Raw genomic sequence first — 19678 nt, forward strand, 5'->3', positions numbered from 1 at the left:
AGGTTCTACGAGAGTAAAAGAAGATAGCTACTATATGAGGTTCTACGAGAGTAAAAGTAGATAGCTACTTTGAGGTTCTACGAGAGTAAAAGTATATAGCTACTATCAGGAATTCTACGAGACTAAAAAAGGGTCTACACCCATATATACTAGATAGCTACTATCTGAGGTTCTACGAGAGTAAAAGTAGATAGCTACTATATAAGGTTCTACGAGAGTAAAAGTAGATAGCTACTATGAGGTTCTACGAGAGTAAAAGTATATGGCTACTATCAGGAATTCTACGAGACTAAAAAAGGGTCTACACCCATATATTCTTAACAATGGGTTACGTTAACTACAGGTAATATTAGGTCTATCTAAAGTGTAGACCTGCGAATAAATAAAATATATTTGAAAGAGAACATCTGGATTGAAAAGCTTACATTTAATCATGCCATAAACTTGAGATTTTATATATCTTGGATTCTTTGTATTCGCGCATTTTAAGATTTTAAGATTTGTCCATAAAAATGCGCGTTGATTTGAGTGCTCAATGTTTATCTCCACTTGGCCAGTTTTCAGGAATTTGTGACAATATATCGTACGCGCGTATGAGCGTGCGTATGAGAATGAGCAGTGCGTAACTGACTGCGTCAGTGTTTAGGTCGATGTATGACTCATCAGGCCACCCACCTGGTTGCAAAGCTAAATCTTATTTTGGTGAAGAACCCTTAAAGTTAGTTTATCCAAGTGCAGATTGAAGGATTTGGAAGCTTGAAAAAATATGTCGGGGAAATCTTTGTTTTTTGCGTTCTATCCGCCTACACTATACTAGAGGGTTGAACTCCAGGCTGTATATACAGGCAGTAGGTTACCTGCCGGCTCCAAACACACATACATCCATACTTAGTGACGTAGTAGACAATTCGTGGGCGGACAATTAGATCAGGCTCAAGATAGATAGATAGGGAGCTAGTGAAAGGTTTAAAAATGTCTCGGGATTATCCAGACCCTGATATGCAGAACCTACTCAATGCTGCACGCAGATACTCAAACTCAACCCAGAGCAGTTCTCCTAAACCCTTCTCTAGACCTGGAGTAAGACCGGAGCAGGAGCATAGAGGATCCTTAGGGAGTTCTAGACCTAGCTCAAGGAAACATCATACTCTCACTCAATTATCAGAACATGCATGGGCGTATACAAAATTTGCCGAAGGGGAGGGCTTAACTCGTTTTCAAGGGGCGTTTCAGGTGGAGGCTTAGCACCAACAGACCCCTTTTCCTTGTTTACACCCCTGAAAATATGTTCTTCAAATTAAAAACTTTTCTTCTTCACAACCTATCAAAGGAATTTAGTCTTTGCCACAAATGAAATTTTCTAATTCCTATATCTTTGCAGCCTGATAGTGTTAAACTTTGAAAATTCAAACCTAGATAATTTGATCTAACAATTTGGGTTGCAAAGATATAGGATTAGAAAATAAGAGTTTGTGGAAAAACTTTAATTTCTTTTCACCTTTAAATGATGTGTGAATCACAGCGGAGTTAAAAATCGTCTCAAAATGCAATGTAAACAAACATAACCCATTAAAAACAGTTAACTGTCCCTTTTATCCAACTAAAAAGTGAAGTGTATGCTGTATTGTAGAACGGATCTGGAGTTGAAATCTGCATTCGGAAACTCTCGTCCTAGTTCCAGGTCTGAGCTACTCATGGAGAGCAAACGTCCGTCCCAGGTTGATAATCTTATCATGGAGGAACAGAAACGTCGTTTTTCGGAGGCCGGGGTCAATCGGCGTCCGTCGGCCGCTCAGGTTCTCACTGAGGACACAGATTCATTTATTATCGGGCAGCGGGTTTATGTGGATGGTGTTAAACCAGGCAGAATTCAGTTTATTGGAGAAACTAAGTTTGGACCAGGGGAATGGGCTGGAGTATTCTTAGACGAACCAATAGGTATAATAATAATAATAATAATAATAATAATAATAATAATAATAATAATAATAATAATAATAATAATAATCATAATCATAATAATATGTTAATATGTGATATATTTATAATGATAAGAATACCTTTACATTAATAACAATAAAAAAGTATTTATGGACTGAATTGTAATGAAAATGAAGACTATTTTAAAAGGAGTCCTCTTGAAGAAAAACTACAGGGATCCATAAAGGATAATACTACAGAATTTATTCTGACTGTTTCAATATATCTATGATCCCCTTGCATCTGTAAAATTGCTTCTTCCTTTGCAAAATCTTTAAATCAGCCATTAAAAGACTTTATTCGAGGCTGAAGATTTTAGACCTCTTTGAGATCGTTATTACTAAGTTTCAAAGGTCTTTGCACTCTCATCTTCGTGAATAACCCTGTAAAAAAATGCTTTTTTGTTTTGATTTTTGAATTGATTCCTTGAGTCTGAGACAGAAAGGCGGGTTACTTTGAAGATATAAATCTTGTAAAACTAACAAGTTAATTTACACTCCTTCGTTACATATGTTTGAAAAGCGAGCAGTTTTGCAAAGCCACGTTGCTAAAACTTAAATGCAATATTTACAAGCCCCACCTCTCACACTTGAAGACCCTCTCCCTTCTACTCTGAAAGCGCCGAAATTTCTAGTGTCCCTCCATGCAAAGATTACAATGCCCGATTCACAACGTTAGTTTTGACAAATTTGCCATTGCTTCTTGTAAGCATAAAAAGCGCTATTCACGTTTGCAGAGAAACCATAAATGAAAATGAACTGATGAAAGAAACAAAAACATGAATATCTAATTCATACTTGATCATGCGACCGTTTATGCAAAGATAGCAATGCACAATTTAGAACGGTACTCTGGACACCTTAATCGGATCAAAAATATGGAAGATTCCGTTGTGTTTAATTTTAATATTTTCTCCATTGTTTCTTCTTCGCAGAGATCCCACAAATGAAAAGAAACAGTTTAAAGAAATAAAAACATGGATATTTTAAATTCATACTGGATAAAATAAAGCTTTTAAGGGTAATTTTTAAATCGGGCAGCGCCATCTTTGCATGGAGGACCACTCGAAATTACGCTTACAGTCCCTTATAATAGTGCACGTAAAACTATATGCATCGGTTTGTATCAGAATATTTTCATATTTTGAGTTTTGACCTCTCATTCAAATTTCGGCAAAAAAGCGTTTATATATACTTTATCAAAAAGGATAAAATAGCAAATCCAAAAAAAATCATAATAAAATGGGCCAAAATGGGTTTTTAAGTTACAAATCATTGGGTTTAAACCAGGACCTCTAATTTGTCCTGATCAGTATCAGTGGTATGTTCGATTCTGTAAGGTCTACTTTAAAAAATAATCAATTTTCATCTGGACAGTAATTACATCAAATAATAACAATATTCGATAAAAAAAAGGCTTTTATATTACGATATTGCCTATTCATTCATTCTAAAATGGTTTTAGGTTTTTATAGATATTTTAGTATAATTAGGCAAGCAACTTGCAATATATAATTAATGCAATTAATAACAGGCCGCAAAAAATCTTTTGATGTTGCTATAAAAACTACCGCACCTTAGATTTTAGAATAAAGAAATGAAAAAAGAAACTAAGTGTTAGAAATATACTTTCCGAAAACGAAAAGGCCCATCCATCCCCAAAATATAGTTTATAGATAATAAAATCTGAATTTATGCAAAAGTCTACGATGCAATACGATTATAACTTTTTTTAAATGAGGCTTAACATCAAGGAAGGATTAAATTGATCCGTTGGACAACAAAATAGATATGGATTAGAGATTTCTGGAGGGATTAACTTTACAGAAGGTTTGACCTTGCATAAAATATTTATTTATTATTGTTATGAACCATTAAATTTGTTCCTAAGGCGGGCAAGGTTATGTTTTTATTTGAAGTTGTTATAAGGCAACTAGTTTTATACCATTATATATATATATATATATAATCATTAAGTCATGTTTGAAATGAGTCTGTATAACTGAGCGATTACGCTGTTATATGTCCAAACGAGACTACTGAAAATCATAACTTAGTCCAACAGTCGTAAATTTATTTCAAAGTTTTATGGGTTCCAGTAGTGTTCAATCTCTTGTAAAAATCTTAAAGGGACTGTTTGAAATATGAGGGAATAACTGAGTATTCCGAATATAAAATAATCTCTTTATTTCGTTGACAGTCCCTTTAGTTTTAATACTTTAAGCATACTTCTAAGACCTAAGTCCTAATCTGGAATGCCAAATGGCAAGCTTAAAAACACTAATTTATTTCCAATTTAAACGTTTTTAATTGCTACTGCTGGTATAGCAATAGAGTTCATTACAACTTTAATACTTATAAATAATTAATACTTTAAATTTCAAGCTTTAAAAGACTACTGTTGTATTTTCAAGTGAACTTCCATTTACAGCTTTATCTAATTAATAATGTGGAAGATAGAGTCTTTTTTTCAAGTTTGAAAAGTGTTTGATTCTGACAATTTCTTCCATTGTATATAAAATGAAATGTGCAAATAACTTTATAAAGAAACTACAATCTTATCAGTGAAAGCTTTGGTTCGCATTCGAAAATGCCACTTTATAAATGAATAGCTTCACTTGAAATTACGCTAATAGTCTATTTCAATAGTTTTATGATTAAACATTTTAAACAATAAAACATATTAAAAAAACGTAACTAAAAATCTACAGTTCATTTTCACATGTTGTGTAACTTGAGCTGATCGAATTTTTTTTTCTTTCTTAATTTACGAATCCAAGCTTTATTATACTTTACAAGCAGTAAAATCATAAGACTGTAAATCATAAGATCTACCTGAAAAGTTTGGCCAGTGTATATTATTATGATCCTAAGATATTTGGCCAGTGTATAATATTATGATCCTAAGATATTTGGCCAGTGTATATTATTAAAATGATCCTAAGATATTTGGCCAGTGTATAATATTATGATCCTAAGATATTTGGCCAGTGTATATTATTAAAATTCTAAGATATTTGGCCAGTGTATAATATTATGATCTTAAGATATTTGGCCAGTGTATATTATTAAAATCCTAAGATATTTGGCCAGTGTATATTATTAAAATCCTAAGATATTTGGCCAGTGTATAATATTATGATCCTAAGATATTTGGCCAGTGTATAATATTATGATCCTAAGATATTTGGCCGGTGCATATTATTAAAATCCTAAGATATTTGGCCAGTATATATTATGATCCTAAAATGTTTGGCCAGTGTATAATATTATGATCCTAAAATGTTTGGCCAGTGTATAATACTATGATCCTAAAATGTTTGGCCAGTGTATAATATTATGACCCTAAAATGTTTGGCCGGTGTATAATATTATGATCCTAAAATGTTTGGCCAGTGTATAATATTACGATCCTAAGATATTTGGCCGGTGTATAATATTATGATCCTAAGATATTTGGCCGGTGTATAATATTATGATCCTAAAATGTTTGGCCAGTTTATAATATTACGATCCTAAAATGTTTGGCCAGTGTATAATATTATGATCCTAAGATAGCTGGCCAGTGTATAATATTATGATCCTAAAATGTTTGGCCAGTGTATAATATTATGACCCTAAAATGTTTGGCCGGTGTATAATATTNTAATATGCAATATATGCAATGCATCTTAAACCATCACCATATGTTCACTCCCACTCAACCGTCCACTCCCTTTTTCATTAAACTGCATTCAAACCTCAAACATTTCTCCTTTTTAAAGTTATACTTTCTTTTTTTCATTTTGTATTTTCCCCGCTATAAATATACTTTCTTTTTTTTCATTTGTATTTTCCCATCCATGAATATACTTTCTTGATTTTTCTTTGCAATTACACTATCTTTTTGTTTTTTCAATTTGTCTCTTTTCGTCTTATCATAATTTCTTCTTGTTTTTAATTTTGTCTCTTTTTGTTTTCTTCCCTTTACATGGCGTCCTGAGAGCAGACTTAAAGATTGTCTTTGATCCTTAACTGCTACAGGGTTACCCACAAAGAAAGAGTCTATAAAGACGACCTGAAACTCGTAAAAGACAGCGATAAAAAAGGTTAAATAAAGTCTTTCGCCTTGAATATTGTCTTTCAATTGGCAATTTACTGACATGGCAAGGAAAGAAACCAGTTTAAAATTGCAGAGAATCCGAAATATAAGAAAATAGACAGATTAAATTACGTATACAGTCGAGTCTGGTGAAGTTTCATCCTCTGAGGGTAATCCTGTATCTCCTGAAAATCTTTGAAGTTGCTCAACCTTTTTTTATGATACACACTTTGTCCTCAAAAATCAAGTATAACCTTTTCTGTCGTCCTTCAACTGTCATGCTTAGTGGAACACCCTGTACTTTAAAATTTGATTATAAAACTGCTATTTAAGTTTTGAAGTTGAAACCAAAGATTTGTTTTCAGTGTTTTTTTCCCTTTTGTTTGTACACCTTACACTGTACACAGGTTTTTAAATTATCTTGCTGTTTTCCTCATTCAAATCCCCCCTGCTAGTTTTTTCATTTAGTTTTTAGTTCAATTTAAAATAAGCATGGTATTGTTCCAGAAAACAAACATAAATCCAAGATCTGAAATCTGAGCTCTGACAACAGACACAACTTAAAAGGACTGTAGAGTAGATGTTTTATTCTTCGAATAAAGATCCCCAGCAAAATGATAGAAACAAAGGAGGAGTTTTTAAGAATTACACACTTTTCTAGGAAACGGACGGACATATACCTTCAACATTACTGATCAGAGCTGAAAACTTTAGAATGAGATATCCTTAATCCCGATTACTTAATCTGTGTATCCAATGGACACACTTTTGATTTTCTTCTTAATCCTCTCTTTTTGGATACCCCTACTGCATAAGAGTTACTAATTGGACTAATATCCGATTCATCTTAAGTCAGCTATTCACAAGCTGACTTTAAGAGCATTTAAACAAATATAAACTTAATCATGTTAATATGAGTTTATTGAAAAACAAATTTTATCACATTTGAGGACTATAGTCCTTTTGAACGTTAGTCTTGATAAACATTAATCCAAAACTTACGTTCGGTCAATCGATCATTAATTCAATTGATATGACACTATCAACACCAGAAATACACTAAAATTAAAAACCGGTTTTTAAAAAGTTAAAGAGCGCATTCAAACTTGACACGCTGATTGTTTGAATTTTAAACTTCTTTCTTGGATATCGACAGCGTATTAACATAATCTCGAGTTTAGTAAAATTAGGAGTTCAAGCATTAATCTTTATATCCACCATTCACAAGTTTTCAGCTCAGATCATAGTTCAAAGAGTACCGTTGTTGATAAGGCATGTCATTTTTTTTAAATAGAGGGTCACTTGAGATTAAAACAACATACCTTTAAAATATCACGTATTTTGAAAAAACAAAGTAAAACAAAAAAAAATATTCCATAATACGTTTTTTATAATTTGCTATAAATAAAAATATGCGTTCTGTGGAACATATGATGATTTTACATTTGAAAAAGTCGGATTATGGTCTGTCCTAATTCAGTCAAAAGTTTACGACCGATCATCACCCGGCATCTGTATTTACTCAGGCCTAAGATTAATTTATTAGTTTATTAATTCATAAATTTGAAATAATTATCACGCTGGTGACAGCGCCTGACATGAGGCTTAAAGATAAACAAAATGAAAAGAGAGCTGGAAACTTTTGTGAAGGATACTCATAATCCCGATCTTTTGATCTCGATATCCATAGTGGCCACTTTTAAGCATCAATCCTTAATCTCTTCATTTCATTTATTCTTTCCATATACGATACCCGTGCTAGATATCGAAAAAAGGTTGATCACGAAATCCACAAAAAAATTCCCACTTCAAACAAAATATCCGTTTAAGCTTTATTTTTGTAATTTCAATTGACCTTTAATTTTGAGAGGGCCATACCCGATTCACAACGGTTTCCAAAAATGTGCAAAATATCGTCATTTTTCTCACAATTTCCGGTGTTTCTGTGGTAAATATATTAAAAATAATTGATTTTCAAAACGAAAATGATGGATTTCTCATGAATTGCAAATTAAAAAATCCTTATTAATATTTCATGATTAAAATAAAAAACATTCCATTGTTTTCTGGTTCCCACTGTACTTATATGTTTTCTGGTTCCCACTGTACTTATATGTTTTCTGGTTCCCACTGTACTTATATGTTTTCTGGTTCCCACTGTACTTATATGCCAAATTTATACTAAAATCCAAATCTATTTCATCTCGTCACGTATTTGCCATTTTCTGCACGCAACGATTTAATTGCAAGGTTTTTCATTGCAATTATTGCAGAAATTGGCATCAATAGATTTTATCCTTTTTTTTAACTGCCCCTCAAAGTGCATTGGTGGGAAATAATGGATTTATAGGGTTCTTATCTTGTTGAAATGACTTAATTCTGGTTTGATGAAGTTTTTCATGCTGTCACCTCGACACATCTGTCAATTATTTTGGACTTGAAACATTTTTGCTTCATATTATTCTTTTCATTAAATATTATGAGCAACACGCTGATGTCGTGATAAAATCGTTTTATTATAAATATTATCAGTGCACTGTGTTTAAAAATGAGATTTAAAATCTTAAAAAGATAAAAGGTTTTGTACCGAAGAAATAATTTGACTTGGAGTCGTAATATCTTTAATAATAATAAAAATGATGGATCTGTAATGAGCACAAGATATTTTACATGTGAGCCGAGACACGGAGTTTTCAGCAGATTGTTCAGGTTCTTCAAAATAAATTTATTTTATAATTTTTTACCGACAAAAATAAAAGCCGGTTTTTAATGATATATAAGAACATTTGCATTTGTCTTATTTTTGTAGATTCATCTATGTTTAAACTACATCCCTGTTTTTAGAAAATTAAATAAAAATCTTTTACCCTACGGTCGAGTCCCCACAAAACTGCACAACAGTAAGACGACATTTAATCAATTGTAGTTTATTTGACGTTGTTTTACAGAAAATAGTTTCCCTTTGAAAATCAAATTAAGAATTAAAATCATGGTTTGATGGGTAGCACTGTATTTAAACACATGAATATACACGAACAAGGTCCAATAGAAACTGTTAAATGCAGATTTTTAAAGATAATTTAGGCCATTCATCGATTATTATTCATGCTCAAATTATGGACCATCATTGCATTTATAATTTTGAATAATTAAGATAATATGACCCCCCCCCCCTTTCTTCATATATGTACTGAAGATTTAGTATTGTGGAATAATTTTAGGATTCATTTGAGACACATGAAACGTTTCTTCAACATATATTTACTGAGTTTGAACGCAGAGTCGAAGTTCAAAATTATGAATTTGGGTGGATACATTTTCAGAATCGTTTTTTTTTAATTATAAAACAACGACAACGAAAAAATATAGTAAAAATTCTAGAGTAAACTAATTTGATGTTTAGGAACATATTTCTCAAAAGAAATTTGTCAATAAATGAATGTTAGAACTGATTATTTCCTTTTTCATCATTATATTGAGATTCATATCTTCTATGAATTTGTTAGCAGATTTCTACAAATTCTTTAAATTAGAATTTTAATTCAATAAAAAATTCAGAAAATTTGCAGAAAATAAAGAGAGATTATAGAAACTAATAATTGAATAATTATTTTCGTAACCTGTTCCTAAACAACTAATTAGTTTACTGTAGAATTTTGTTTACATTTTTCGTCGTCGTTATTTAAAAATTAAAAAAAAAACCGATTCTGAAAATGTACCTACCCAAATTCATGATATTGAACGTTAACTATATACTCAAACTCGGTAATTATACATCGTGTAAACGTTTTATATGTCTCAAATGAATCATAACAAATTTGTCCACACTCCTACATATTCAGTTCAACCACCATACATTGCTGGTCACTCCCTTTAAGAGGAACCTTTCTTTAATATAATCAATTTTCATAAAGAAATACATTTATATCTTGATCAGACAAAACTGTTCTCGGTATCGTTGTGAGTCGGACATCATACTCTAAAAATAAAGTGTCACTTCAAATAACGTTTATAATCCCTTTAAAGGGAGTGACCGGCTATGTAAGGTAGTTGAATTGAGTATGCAGTGTTGTAGAAAACTTCTTTACAATCCCTTTAATTTCTATTTTTTATTTTCAGATTAACAAGGGACCCAATAGAGGGGGCACAAGAGATACTGAATCAGTGTAGAAGGTAGAAAAATATGATTTTAAACGAATAAGACAAGGTGTCTGGAGAGTTATATGCAGTAAAAACACTACTTAAAGGTTTTATTAAGATATTTTGAAAAAGAAAAACGCTACGCAGATCATAAGTTTTAAAGTAATTAAGATATTTCATTTTACAAAGATTACTTTAGCGTGAGATCAGTGGTTTTATGTTTTACAGAAAAATTACAAAATTAAGTGTATCAACTTAATTAAAGGAAAAAAAATTACATAAAACTTGATTTTATCATTGTTCAAACAAAAAAATATATACTAGCGAAAGTGCTAGTGCTTTCAAATATGGGCTATTCATGGGTTTTCTCAAATAAGTTCAGCTTATTTGATCTAGCTGTTTGGCCAGCTATAGCTAGCATATATAGTTACATTACATAGATTATCAATTATATAAAATTTAGCATTTTATCATAAATTAAAGATTACTGCGAACTGTAATCGCCTGCTAAAAAGTTAAGTTCATAAAAGGTGTATTAAATTAATTAATCTATAAATGGATAGTTGGTCGGTTAAAAATTCCATAAAAAGGTTTTTACTTTTTAGAATTCTTGATCTCATTTCACAGGATTAAGTTGTAACAAAAATAACCTTTCAAGAATCGTTTACCACAATTCTAAATTAGATATTTTTAAGGTTCATTTTAAATCAGGATATATATATGCATGGATAAATCTAAATAGATAGATCTGGATAGGTCTGGATAGATCTGGATAGATCTGAATAGTTCTGGACAGATCTGGTTAGATATGGATTAAATCTGGATAGATCTGAATAGATCTGGATATATCTGGATAGATCTGGATAGATCTGGATAGATCTGGATAGATTTGGATAGATCTAAATAGATCTGGATAGATCTGGATAGATCTCTGGATAGATCTGGATAGATCTGGATAGATCTGGATAGATCTGGATAGATCTGGATAGATCTGGATAGATCTGGATAGATCTGGATAGATCTGGATAAATCTAAGTAAATTTAGAGATATCTAGATAGATCCAGAAAGATCTATTTTCTATATCTAGATATATACATTCTGGCAGATCTATATAGGTCTGGATAGATCTGGATGGAAAGATCTAGAAAGATTTAAATGGTCTATCAGTTAATGTTCTTTTTCTGTTTGTGTGTGTGTGTGTGTAAGTAATGTGATTGTAAACTAAAATGGAACACCTGAATCATTCTAAAATATAAAGAGTTTATGCTTATAATGCTAGTAATGGGTTCATTGCTTCCTTTTCATCAAACCTCTTTAAAGGGATTGTACACGGGATTTCAAGCGCCCTATATCTCTGGCCGATTGACAAGGGTGCCTTTTAATCTTTATTAAAGCAACGATAAGGAATATTTTGTCACTTCATTGTCCTGAAAAGTGGTCAATTCGGACAATTTCCTTCTTTCATTTCTTGCAAATTATATTTGCCCAGATAAATGTTTATAGGGTACCGGTGTGAATAGGACCTGCTACCCATGCAGTGAAGTTTTAAAACTAATACATAAAACTTCAGGATTTGAGTCGTTGCCACAAACTATAGTTTTTTAATCTGTATATTTTTGCAGCCGGATGATGTAAACCTTTAATATTTTTAATTCATAGCTTGAATTATATAAGCAAAGATATAGAGATTAGAAAGAAATAACTAATGAATGCATATTTATTCTTTGCGCTTGATAATGTGTTCGATCTATATCATACTTTTTCTGTCGCTAAATTGGCCTTATGACATATGACATAATCAGTCTATGGATATACATATCTATACGTTATATGACATAATCAGTCTGGATATATATATCTTTACGTATATGACATAATCAGTCTATGGATATATATATCTATACATATATGACATAATTAATCTATGGATATCTATATCTATACGTTAAATGACATAATCAGTCTATAAAGATATATATATCTAAACGTATATGGCATAATCAGTTTATGAATATATATATCTATACGTTAAATGACATAATCAGTCTATGGATATATATATCTATACGTATATGACATAATCAGTCTATGGATATATATATAATACAATCAGTCTATGGATATATATCTATACTTATTTGACATAACCAGTCTATGAATATGTATATCTTTACGTATATGACAAGCTATGGTCATGTAGATCTATGTCTATATTATAATTAGTCTATGGTATGTTCATCTATAGAGTGTAAGATGACTCATATATTGAGTGTAAGATATTTTAGCTACTCATACACTCCAAATACAACATTTTCAGGGGCCTTGCTACACTGTTAAAATATAAGATTTTGTTCTTTGTATCGAAAGGAGAAAGCATTACGAATTAGAAGCATTTTGATAGAAATTTAGAACGGAAAATTAAGGAAATGTAAGGAAAAATGAAAGGGGGTCTAGGCTGAAAGTTAATCACTTTATCTTTTGATCGCGACCCCTGAAAATTATATCTGATGTTTCTGTCTCGATAAATTGATATAAAAATGTGTCATGTCTCTGTCTGTATCACATGACCAGTTTACTATACTACTATTGGTGGGAGTTCTGATGACGTCATACAGACTTATAAATAATATTATCAATTATATCTTTAAAAAATAAAAATAAAAATTATAAAATAATAATTGTAAAAAACCTTAAGTTACAATTAGGTTTCTCTGGGATATCTTCGTTTTCAGATTGGTTGCATATTCGCTGAATATGTTCTGTTTAAACCTACCATTTCTATACAAAATTGTATATATATATGAATTTTCGTATAAATATGACACAGTTAACAATCAATTTCTCGAGATAGGAACATCAGATATAACTTTCAGGGGTCTCAGGGGTCGCGATCAAGAGCTATAGTATTTAGCTTTCAGCCTAAACCCCCTTTCATTCTTCCTTTACAGTCCCTTTAAGGACACATTTTCTACGGGGTATTGTTAAGACAAAAATGGCTCAAATTTAGCTTTGAATATATCAAAATGTTTTTAATTTCTTACAAAATTTCTAAGTTATTTCGGTCATTCAATATTTGTTTTAACAGTGTACAGATGTGATAAATACTAGTAAACGCCTACACAAATATACCCTTGCCATTCACACCAGTTTATAACCCTCTAATACAGTCCGACCCATACAACTTGGGAATAGGAAGACGACATTTAGCCATCTTGTACTTGATGTAAATAGTTTTACCAGTAGCTAAGAAAACGTTGAGTAAAAAAATGCTGTGTTTAATGCTCTATGGACTATCTAAAATCATAACTTGAGTCTAACAGTCGTCTTTCTATTCCACATTTTGTGTTTGGCTCCCACTTAATATATCTTTTATTCGGCCCGTCCTGTGCATCGTTTTCATTTAAATGTTTTAGACTATTAAATGGATATTCAAAACGACTAGTTTTTAAGAATCGTTTTAAGTTAATTTCTTTGGTCAGAGGAAAAAAAATGCAAAATGTAATAAAATCAAATTTTATGAGAAGGCCATTTTTCAATGTGATAAATACATTTTCAGCACTTTTAAAACCCAATTAATCCCAAAATGTTTTGAAACGGACCTAAAAACGGTGGTGGCCCCAACCCGTAGCAAGCACAATCCATTTATTTCTTAATAAGCTCACTGAAAATTCACAATTCTGGGAATGATTTTAATTCTGTCAACTTTGCCAAGTTTTTTTGGGGGGGAGCGTATTTTCATTTTAACCTAGAGGGGGAAGCAACACCCCCTCCCCCCTAAAAGTGTTCGGGGGGGGGGGGACTGGTAGCTTTGTGGGATTCATAGAGAAACTTAGTATAGTCAATATTTTCACACAACATTGAAAATATTTTTAATGTTTAAAATAAAATTTGGTTAAATAAATTCTGTACAATCAAATCAGATTTTCTAATAATACATTCACCATTTTTTTAGTTCCTCTTGCAGATTCGATACAACAATTTTTACAGATTTTCTACTCTAAGGTTTATAAATTAAAAAACAACATTTTTGACCAGGACATTTTTTCAAATATTGAATAAATGAAACAAAAATTGGTGTATTTCTTATAACGTTATTGGAAAACAAAAAAAAATAAAAAAAATGTAAATGGTTAGAGTTTCAGTTCTACTTCTGGATTCCCCCCCCCCTCCCCCGGCCCTACGTTAAAACCTTAACAGTTGCGCCTCCTGACTCCTGAGCGTGGTTTTGTGAAAGATGAAAAAGAAAAGATAAGCCGTATAGTGGTTTGTATAACCTTGGGCTAGGTCAGATTTATAAAAATGTTTATTTTTATTGTTTTTATTGATTGATGTTTACCCGCAGGCGGAGTTAGCGGGGTTTACACCCAAAACATCTTTATTTCTAGCTTGCTGCTTATTCTGCAGTTTATTACTAGCTTGCTGCTTATTCTGCACTTTATTACTAGCTTGCTGCTTATACTGCAGTTTATTACTAGCTTGCTGCTTATTCTGCAGTTTATTACTGCCTTGCTGCTTATTCTGCAGTTTATTACTGCCTTGCTGCTTATTCTGCAGTTTACTACTGGCTTGCTGCTTATTCTGCAGTTTATTACTGCCTTGCTGCTTATTCTGCAGTTTATTACTGCCTTGCTGCTTATTCTTCACTTTATTACTAGCATGCTGCTTATTCTGCAGTTTATTACTGCCTTGCTGCTTATTCTGCAGTTTATTACTTGCGTGCTGCTTATTCTGCAGTTTATTACTAGCTTGCTGCTTATTCTGCAGTTTACTACTAGCTTGCTGCTTATTCTGCAGTATTACTAGCTTGCTGCTTATTCTGCAGTTTATTACAAGCTTGTTGCTTATTCTGCAGTTTATTACTAGCTTGCTGCTTATTCTGCAGTTTATTACTAGCTTGCTGCTTATTCTGGAGTTTATTTCTAAACAAGGAAATGTTTACCAGATGTTCTACCTTAGCACCCTGTCCTCTATTAGCCCCCTATCATCTCCTAGCACCCTGTCCCCTTCTAGCACCCTGTCCCCTCCTAGTCCCATGTCCCCTCCTAGCACCCTGTCCTCTCCTAGCCCCCTGTCCCCACCTTGCACCCTGTCCCCTTTTAGCACCCTGTCTTCTCATAGCACACTGTCACATTTGCATCTTGATAAGGCATCATCAAGGCACGCTTATCAGATGATCTGTGTGTATTACATGCAGTATACTTGTATAGAGAGTATTCAGTGCATTCAGCGAATACACAAGTTTGACTTCTTAAGTTATTCATCAAGAAACATTAACACGCATATATTCCTGACATTTTAAATTCACGTATATCCAATGAAAGTAGAATTGAAGAGGGTAGGATCGGGGTTGCTTAAAGCAAAAACAAAAATTGCTAACAATTTCCTTAGTAATTATTTACAGTACAGGAGGGCCAGGCCTGTGCAATAACAGTAAACTAAATTTGATGTTCTTCATATTCTATGTCTATTTGTTTAAGGTTTGGATATGAGATCGTGGACATGCCATCTGACCGACGAGGTAGCTTCAACAGTGGATCAAGAAGAGGCAGCATTGATCGAGGTTCACTAAGCCCTATGAGGAGCTCAACGCCAGAGTCTCGGAGTCCTCGGAGAACCCCTGAACCCTACTCCAGAGCAAGTCCAGAGACAAGAAGAGGAAGCATTGGTTTAGTTGACAGAAGAAGTAGTTTCGGAGAACGGCACAACAATCTTGGAATTCCAAGTAGAAAATTCACACCGGGTAAATCACCTCTTGCCTCACCAAGCAATAATATCACAACTTATAGAGAAATAAAGATAGAACGGGACCCGGATATTGAAAGGTTGGCAAATGAAGCTCGCCGGCTGTCAATGGGTGGAAACCTGATGGAACGGCGGGGGTCTAATGCTGTTGATGTCCAGAATCTTAATCGGCGAGCTTCTGAAAATCGACTTGGAGTATCTCCTGGCAGACCAACTGCTGTTTCGCCCAGACTTGGATTTAACAGACGTCAATCAGAGCATTTAACAGATAATGGTCGGCGAAGTTCTGAGTCAAGCAACACTGGCAGATCAAGTCCAATGGCTCCCAATCATATATGCAACAGCTCCAAACCTCCAAGTTTCTCCAGGAAACAGTCAGAGTACTTGACAGAAGGCAGAAGGGGTTCTTACAGTGATCCCACCCACAGCAGTATGGCGAAGCGAGATAGTAGTCTTACAAGACGGGGTTCAGGGGCAGGATTTGAGAAGCATGGATCTAATGCTGACTTTAACAGCTTACCCCGTCGCAGAGGCTCTTCAGCCAACTACTCTGGGTATGATAGTCTACCAAGACGGGGTTCTAACGCAGGCCTCTCTGGATATGATAGTTTACCTCGTAGGGGTTCTCAAGCAGGATTGGAAAGAGATAGACGTTCCTCCTCAGCTCAGAGGACTTCAGAGGAGGATGCAGAGCTGCAACGAAGAAGGTTATCTGAGGCAGGGCTTCGTCGTCCCTCTGCTACTGATATTGTTCTAAACAACAACACAGACGCACTAATGGTGGGTCAGGAGGTTTGGGTTGACGGTACTAAGAAGGGACGCATTGCCTACATAGGAACAGTACACTTTGCCAAGGGTGAGATGGCTGGAATTCATTTGGACCAACCAATAGGGAAAAACAACGGAACCATCAGCGGTCGACTTTATTTCCAGACAGAACCCAAACATGGTCTGTTTTCCCGCCTGCACCGTCTAGCTCTATACCCCCTTCCCGATAATGGTTACGAGGAGTAAGGTGAAGAACAATTGCATATTTCAAATCTCTAGAAGTCTGAAAAGATTTATAAGATATTCAAATTTAAAACATTTTTGTCGAGTATGAACGTGAAGGTATCCTGCACCAGGTGTGCACAGTGCACACTTTTTGCGTATTGAAAATGTAAAATTTTGCGCGCAAAAAGCACGGATTGTCCATGCTCTATCACGTCTAACCAGTGTGAGTGCTGTATAACAATCTTTAGTATTGACTTTATGTTAAATGATGCCAATCAGAGCCAAACCTAACTAATCAATTTACAGAAGAGGTGTCCTAAAATAAATACCGATTTTTAAAAGTTCAAAAATTTATAAACATTTTAAAGATTCTTTTCTTAAACCCAAAATTAATGTGTCATCAAAATGAAATTACAACTGAAAATTGAATTATTCACTTTTAAATACGGATTTTATTTTGAAACACCCTATATCTATATGTATTCTCTTGGAGAAGCTTATCATGCTAAATCTTACATTCAAACACTTCTCTTAGTCAACACCAAACTAAAACAAACCTCAGTTTAAAAAAAACATGACAAATTTACTTTTTTATGGTGACACTAATGAAAACAAATTGGTACAAACATTTATTTATCCTTAAGCTTAATATTATTCAATTAATCCATTGCTACTGTATTTATACTTTAAAAGATATTTAAAGTTTTGCCTGAAGGACCTCGAAAAAGATGCGCCACGTCTAGCCCCCATCCCCCAAATTCAAATTTGGAGGGGCATCAATCAATCCCCCAATAAGTTAAAACAGCACTTATTTTAAACTTCTACTCGTTTTTAAATTCTTATTTTTTAAACCGTTTTTTTAGATCTATTTCATATAACACCCCCCCACCCACCCCCCTCCATACATGTAATATTTACAATATAACATATTAACCAAACTGAATCCAACAAGTTTGTTTTACTCTTAAAGTTGGTTTCTTTTATTAATTATATAACTTATATTTTTGTAATCAATTCTTTTTAATATTTGTTAAATAAATAAACTTGCTTTTTAACAAACAAGCAGATAGTTTTTATTCAAATAGAGAGAAGATTTTGTTTTTACACATGACCCCAGGGAAGTTTATGGATGCTCAAAATTACAAAGATTTGTATCCAAAAATTGTTGATTTTTGTTGAATTTTGAAAATGCGCTAAAAATATTATTGAATCCGCAAACTTTTTTGTTATTTTTTATATTGTGCAAAGAGAAGATGCTTACACATAGAGTCCCAGTGAAAAGTTGAAAATAGAAGATGAGCGCGAGGCGCCCTAAAAGTACAGTCTATATATATTTATACTTTGTTTTCTGTCTGTCTGTTTGTCCGTCCGCTTGTATCCAATAAACGTTACAACGGCTAAACCGATCGGAACCAAATATTGTGTGGGACCTCACTTGACCCCAGGAAAGGTATATAGAATATAGATTCTCAAAATTACAAAAATTTGTTTGTAAAATTTTTTGATTTTTGTTAAATTTTAAAAGTACGTGCAAAATATTATGATGCTCACAGATAAAGCAGGAGATGAAGCCGAGTATGAATTTGTTATCTAGACAGGGAATCTCAATATTCAGCTATGTAGCTGAGGTTTTAAAACCTGTCCAAAGTGAATATGCCTCTAATAAACTTAGATTTGTATAAAATATCCTTTTGAATGGAAACTATAATTGGATTGCAGGAAATNTTGCTTCCGGTTATGTCATTGTATTGTAATGAATTGCAACACATTTGTATAATTAATAGGGATTTACTTTTCAGTTACCACTTGTTTTTTTTTGAGTTAAGCAAAAATGTTTCATTTGCCCAATATATCTATATTTTTAGTTTTGTGAGAATCAGTAATTCAATGGATTTCTATTATTTACTTTAATGCATATGGTTACAAGGAACATGTAGAAATGTTAACGTTTTTATTTTTTTTTTTGAAAAACGATCGTTTCGTTATGAAAACGATGACAAAAAATCGAAAACGAAACGATCGTTATTTTAAAAAGTTCGTTTGTTAAAAATGGTCGTTTTATAAAACTCGTCGTCTCGTTAACGATCGTTAACGACGACCCATCGTTAACGATCGTTAACGACGAACCAATTCGTTGACGATCGTTAACGACGAACCTTCGGTAGCGATCGTTAACGATGACCCTTCGTTAACTATTTTTAACGACGACTCTTCGTTAACGAAGAGAGGAGTTCGACCTGAAGGGCATCTGTACTTATCATTGAGTAGATTTTAAGAAAATATCAAGAAGTTTTAGCTTCCCGCAACTGTTTAACTTCATGTAAGACGATCGTTTTTCCAAAAACGACCGTTTTTATAAAGTTCGTCGCTTTATAGTTAACGATCGTTAACGACAACCCTTCGGTAACGATCGTTAACGATCTCTTCGGTAACGATCGCTAACATAATTTTAAATAAATTTTTTTAAAACGATTATAGTTTTTTCAAGAGATCGTTTTTTAAAAACCAATCGTATTAAAAAACGGTCGCAAATCGTATTTATAAAGATGATCGTTTTCAAAAGCGATCATTATTCGTTTTCTAAAAGTTCAAAACGAGTGGGCAGTTTTTAAAAACGATCGTTTTTTCCGAAAACGAAAAGATCGTTTTTGAAAACGATTGGAAAATGAAACATAAAACGATCGTTTAACGATCGTTTTCAAAAACGATTAACAACCCTAGGTGCAGGACAGTTGAAAGACC

The 19678-nt window shown here is 33.1% G+C and overlaps 1 protein-coding gene across 1 annotated transcript; it reads left to right on the forward strand.

The window, feature by feature from the left end:
• The first annotated feature begins 679 nt into the window (after positions 1-679).
• On the forward strand, positions 680-17721 carry LOC111707103 (uncharacterized). Its single transcript, XM_023480102.1, has 5 exons — positions 680-1136; positions 1631-1940; positions 8693-8769; positions 10180-10233; positions 15679-17721. Exons 1-5 carry the CDS (start codon positions 973-975, stop codon positions 16955-16957), a joined length of 1884 nt encoding a protein of 627 aa, XP_023335870.1. The 5' UTR covers positions 680-972; the 3' UTR covers positions 16958-17721.
• Positions 17722-19678: the final 1957 nt, after the last annotated feature.

This window comes from Eurytemora carolleeae, unplaced genomic scaffold (assembly GCF_000591075.1).
Source record: "Eurytemora carolleeae unplaced genomic scaffold, Eaff_2.0 scaffold155, whole genome shotgun sequence".
In the NCBI taxonomy this organism is placed as follows: domain Eukaryota; kingdom Metazoa; phylum Arthropoda; class Copepoda; order Calanoida; family Temoridae; genus Eurytemora; species Eurytemora carolleeae.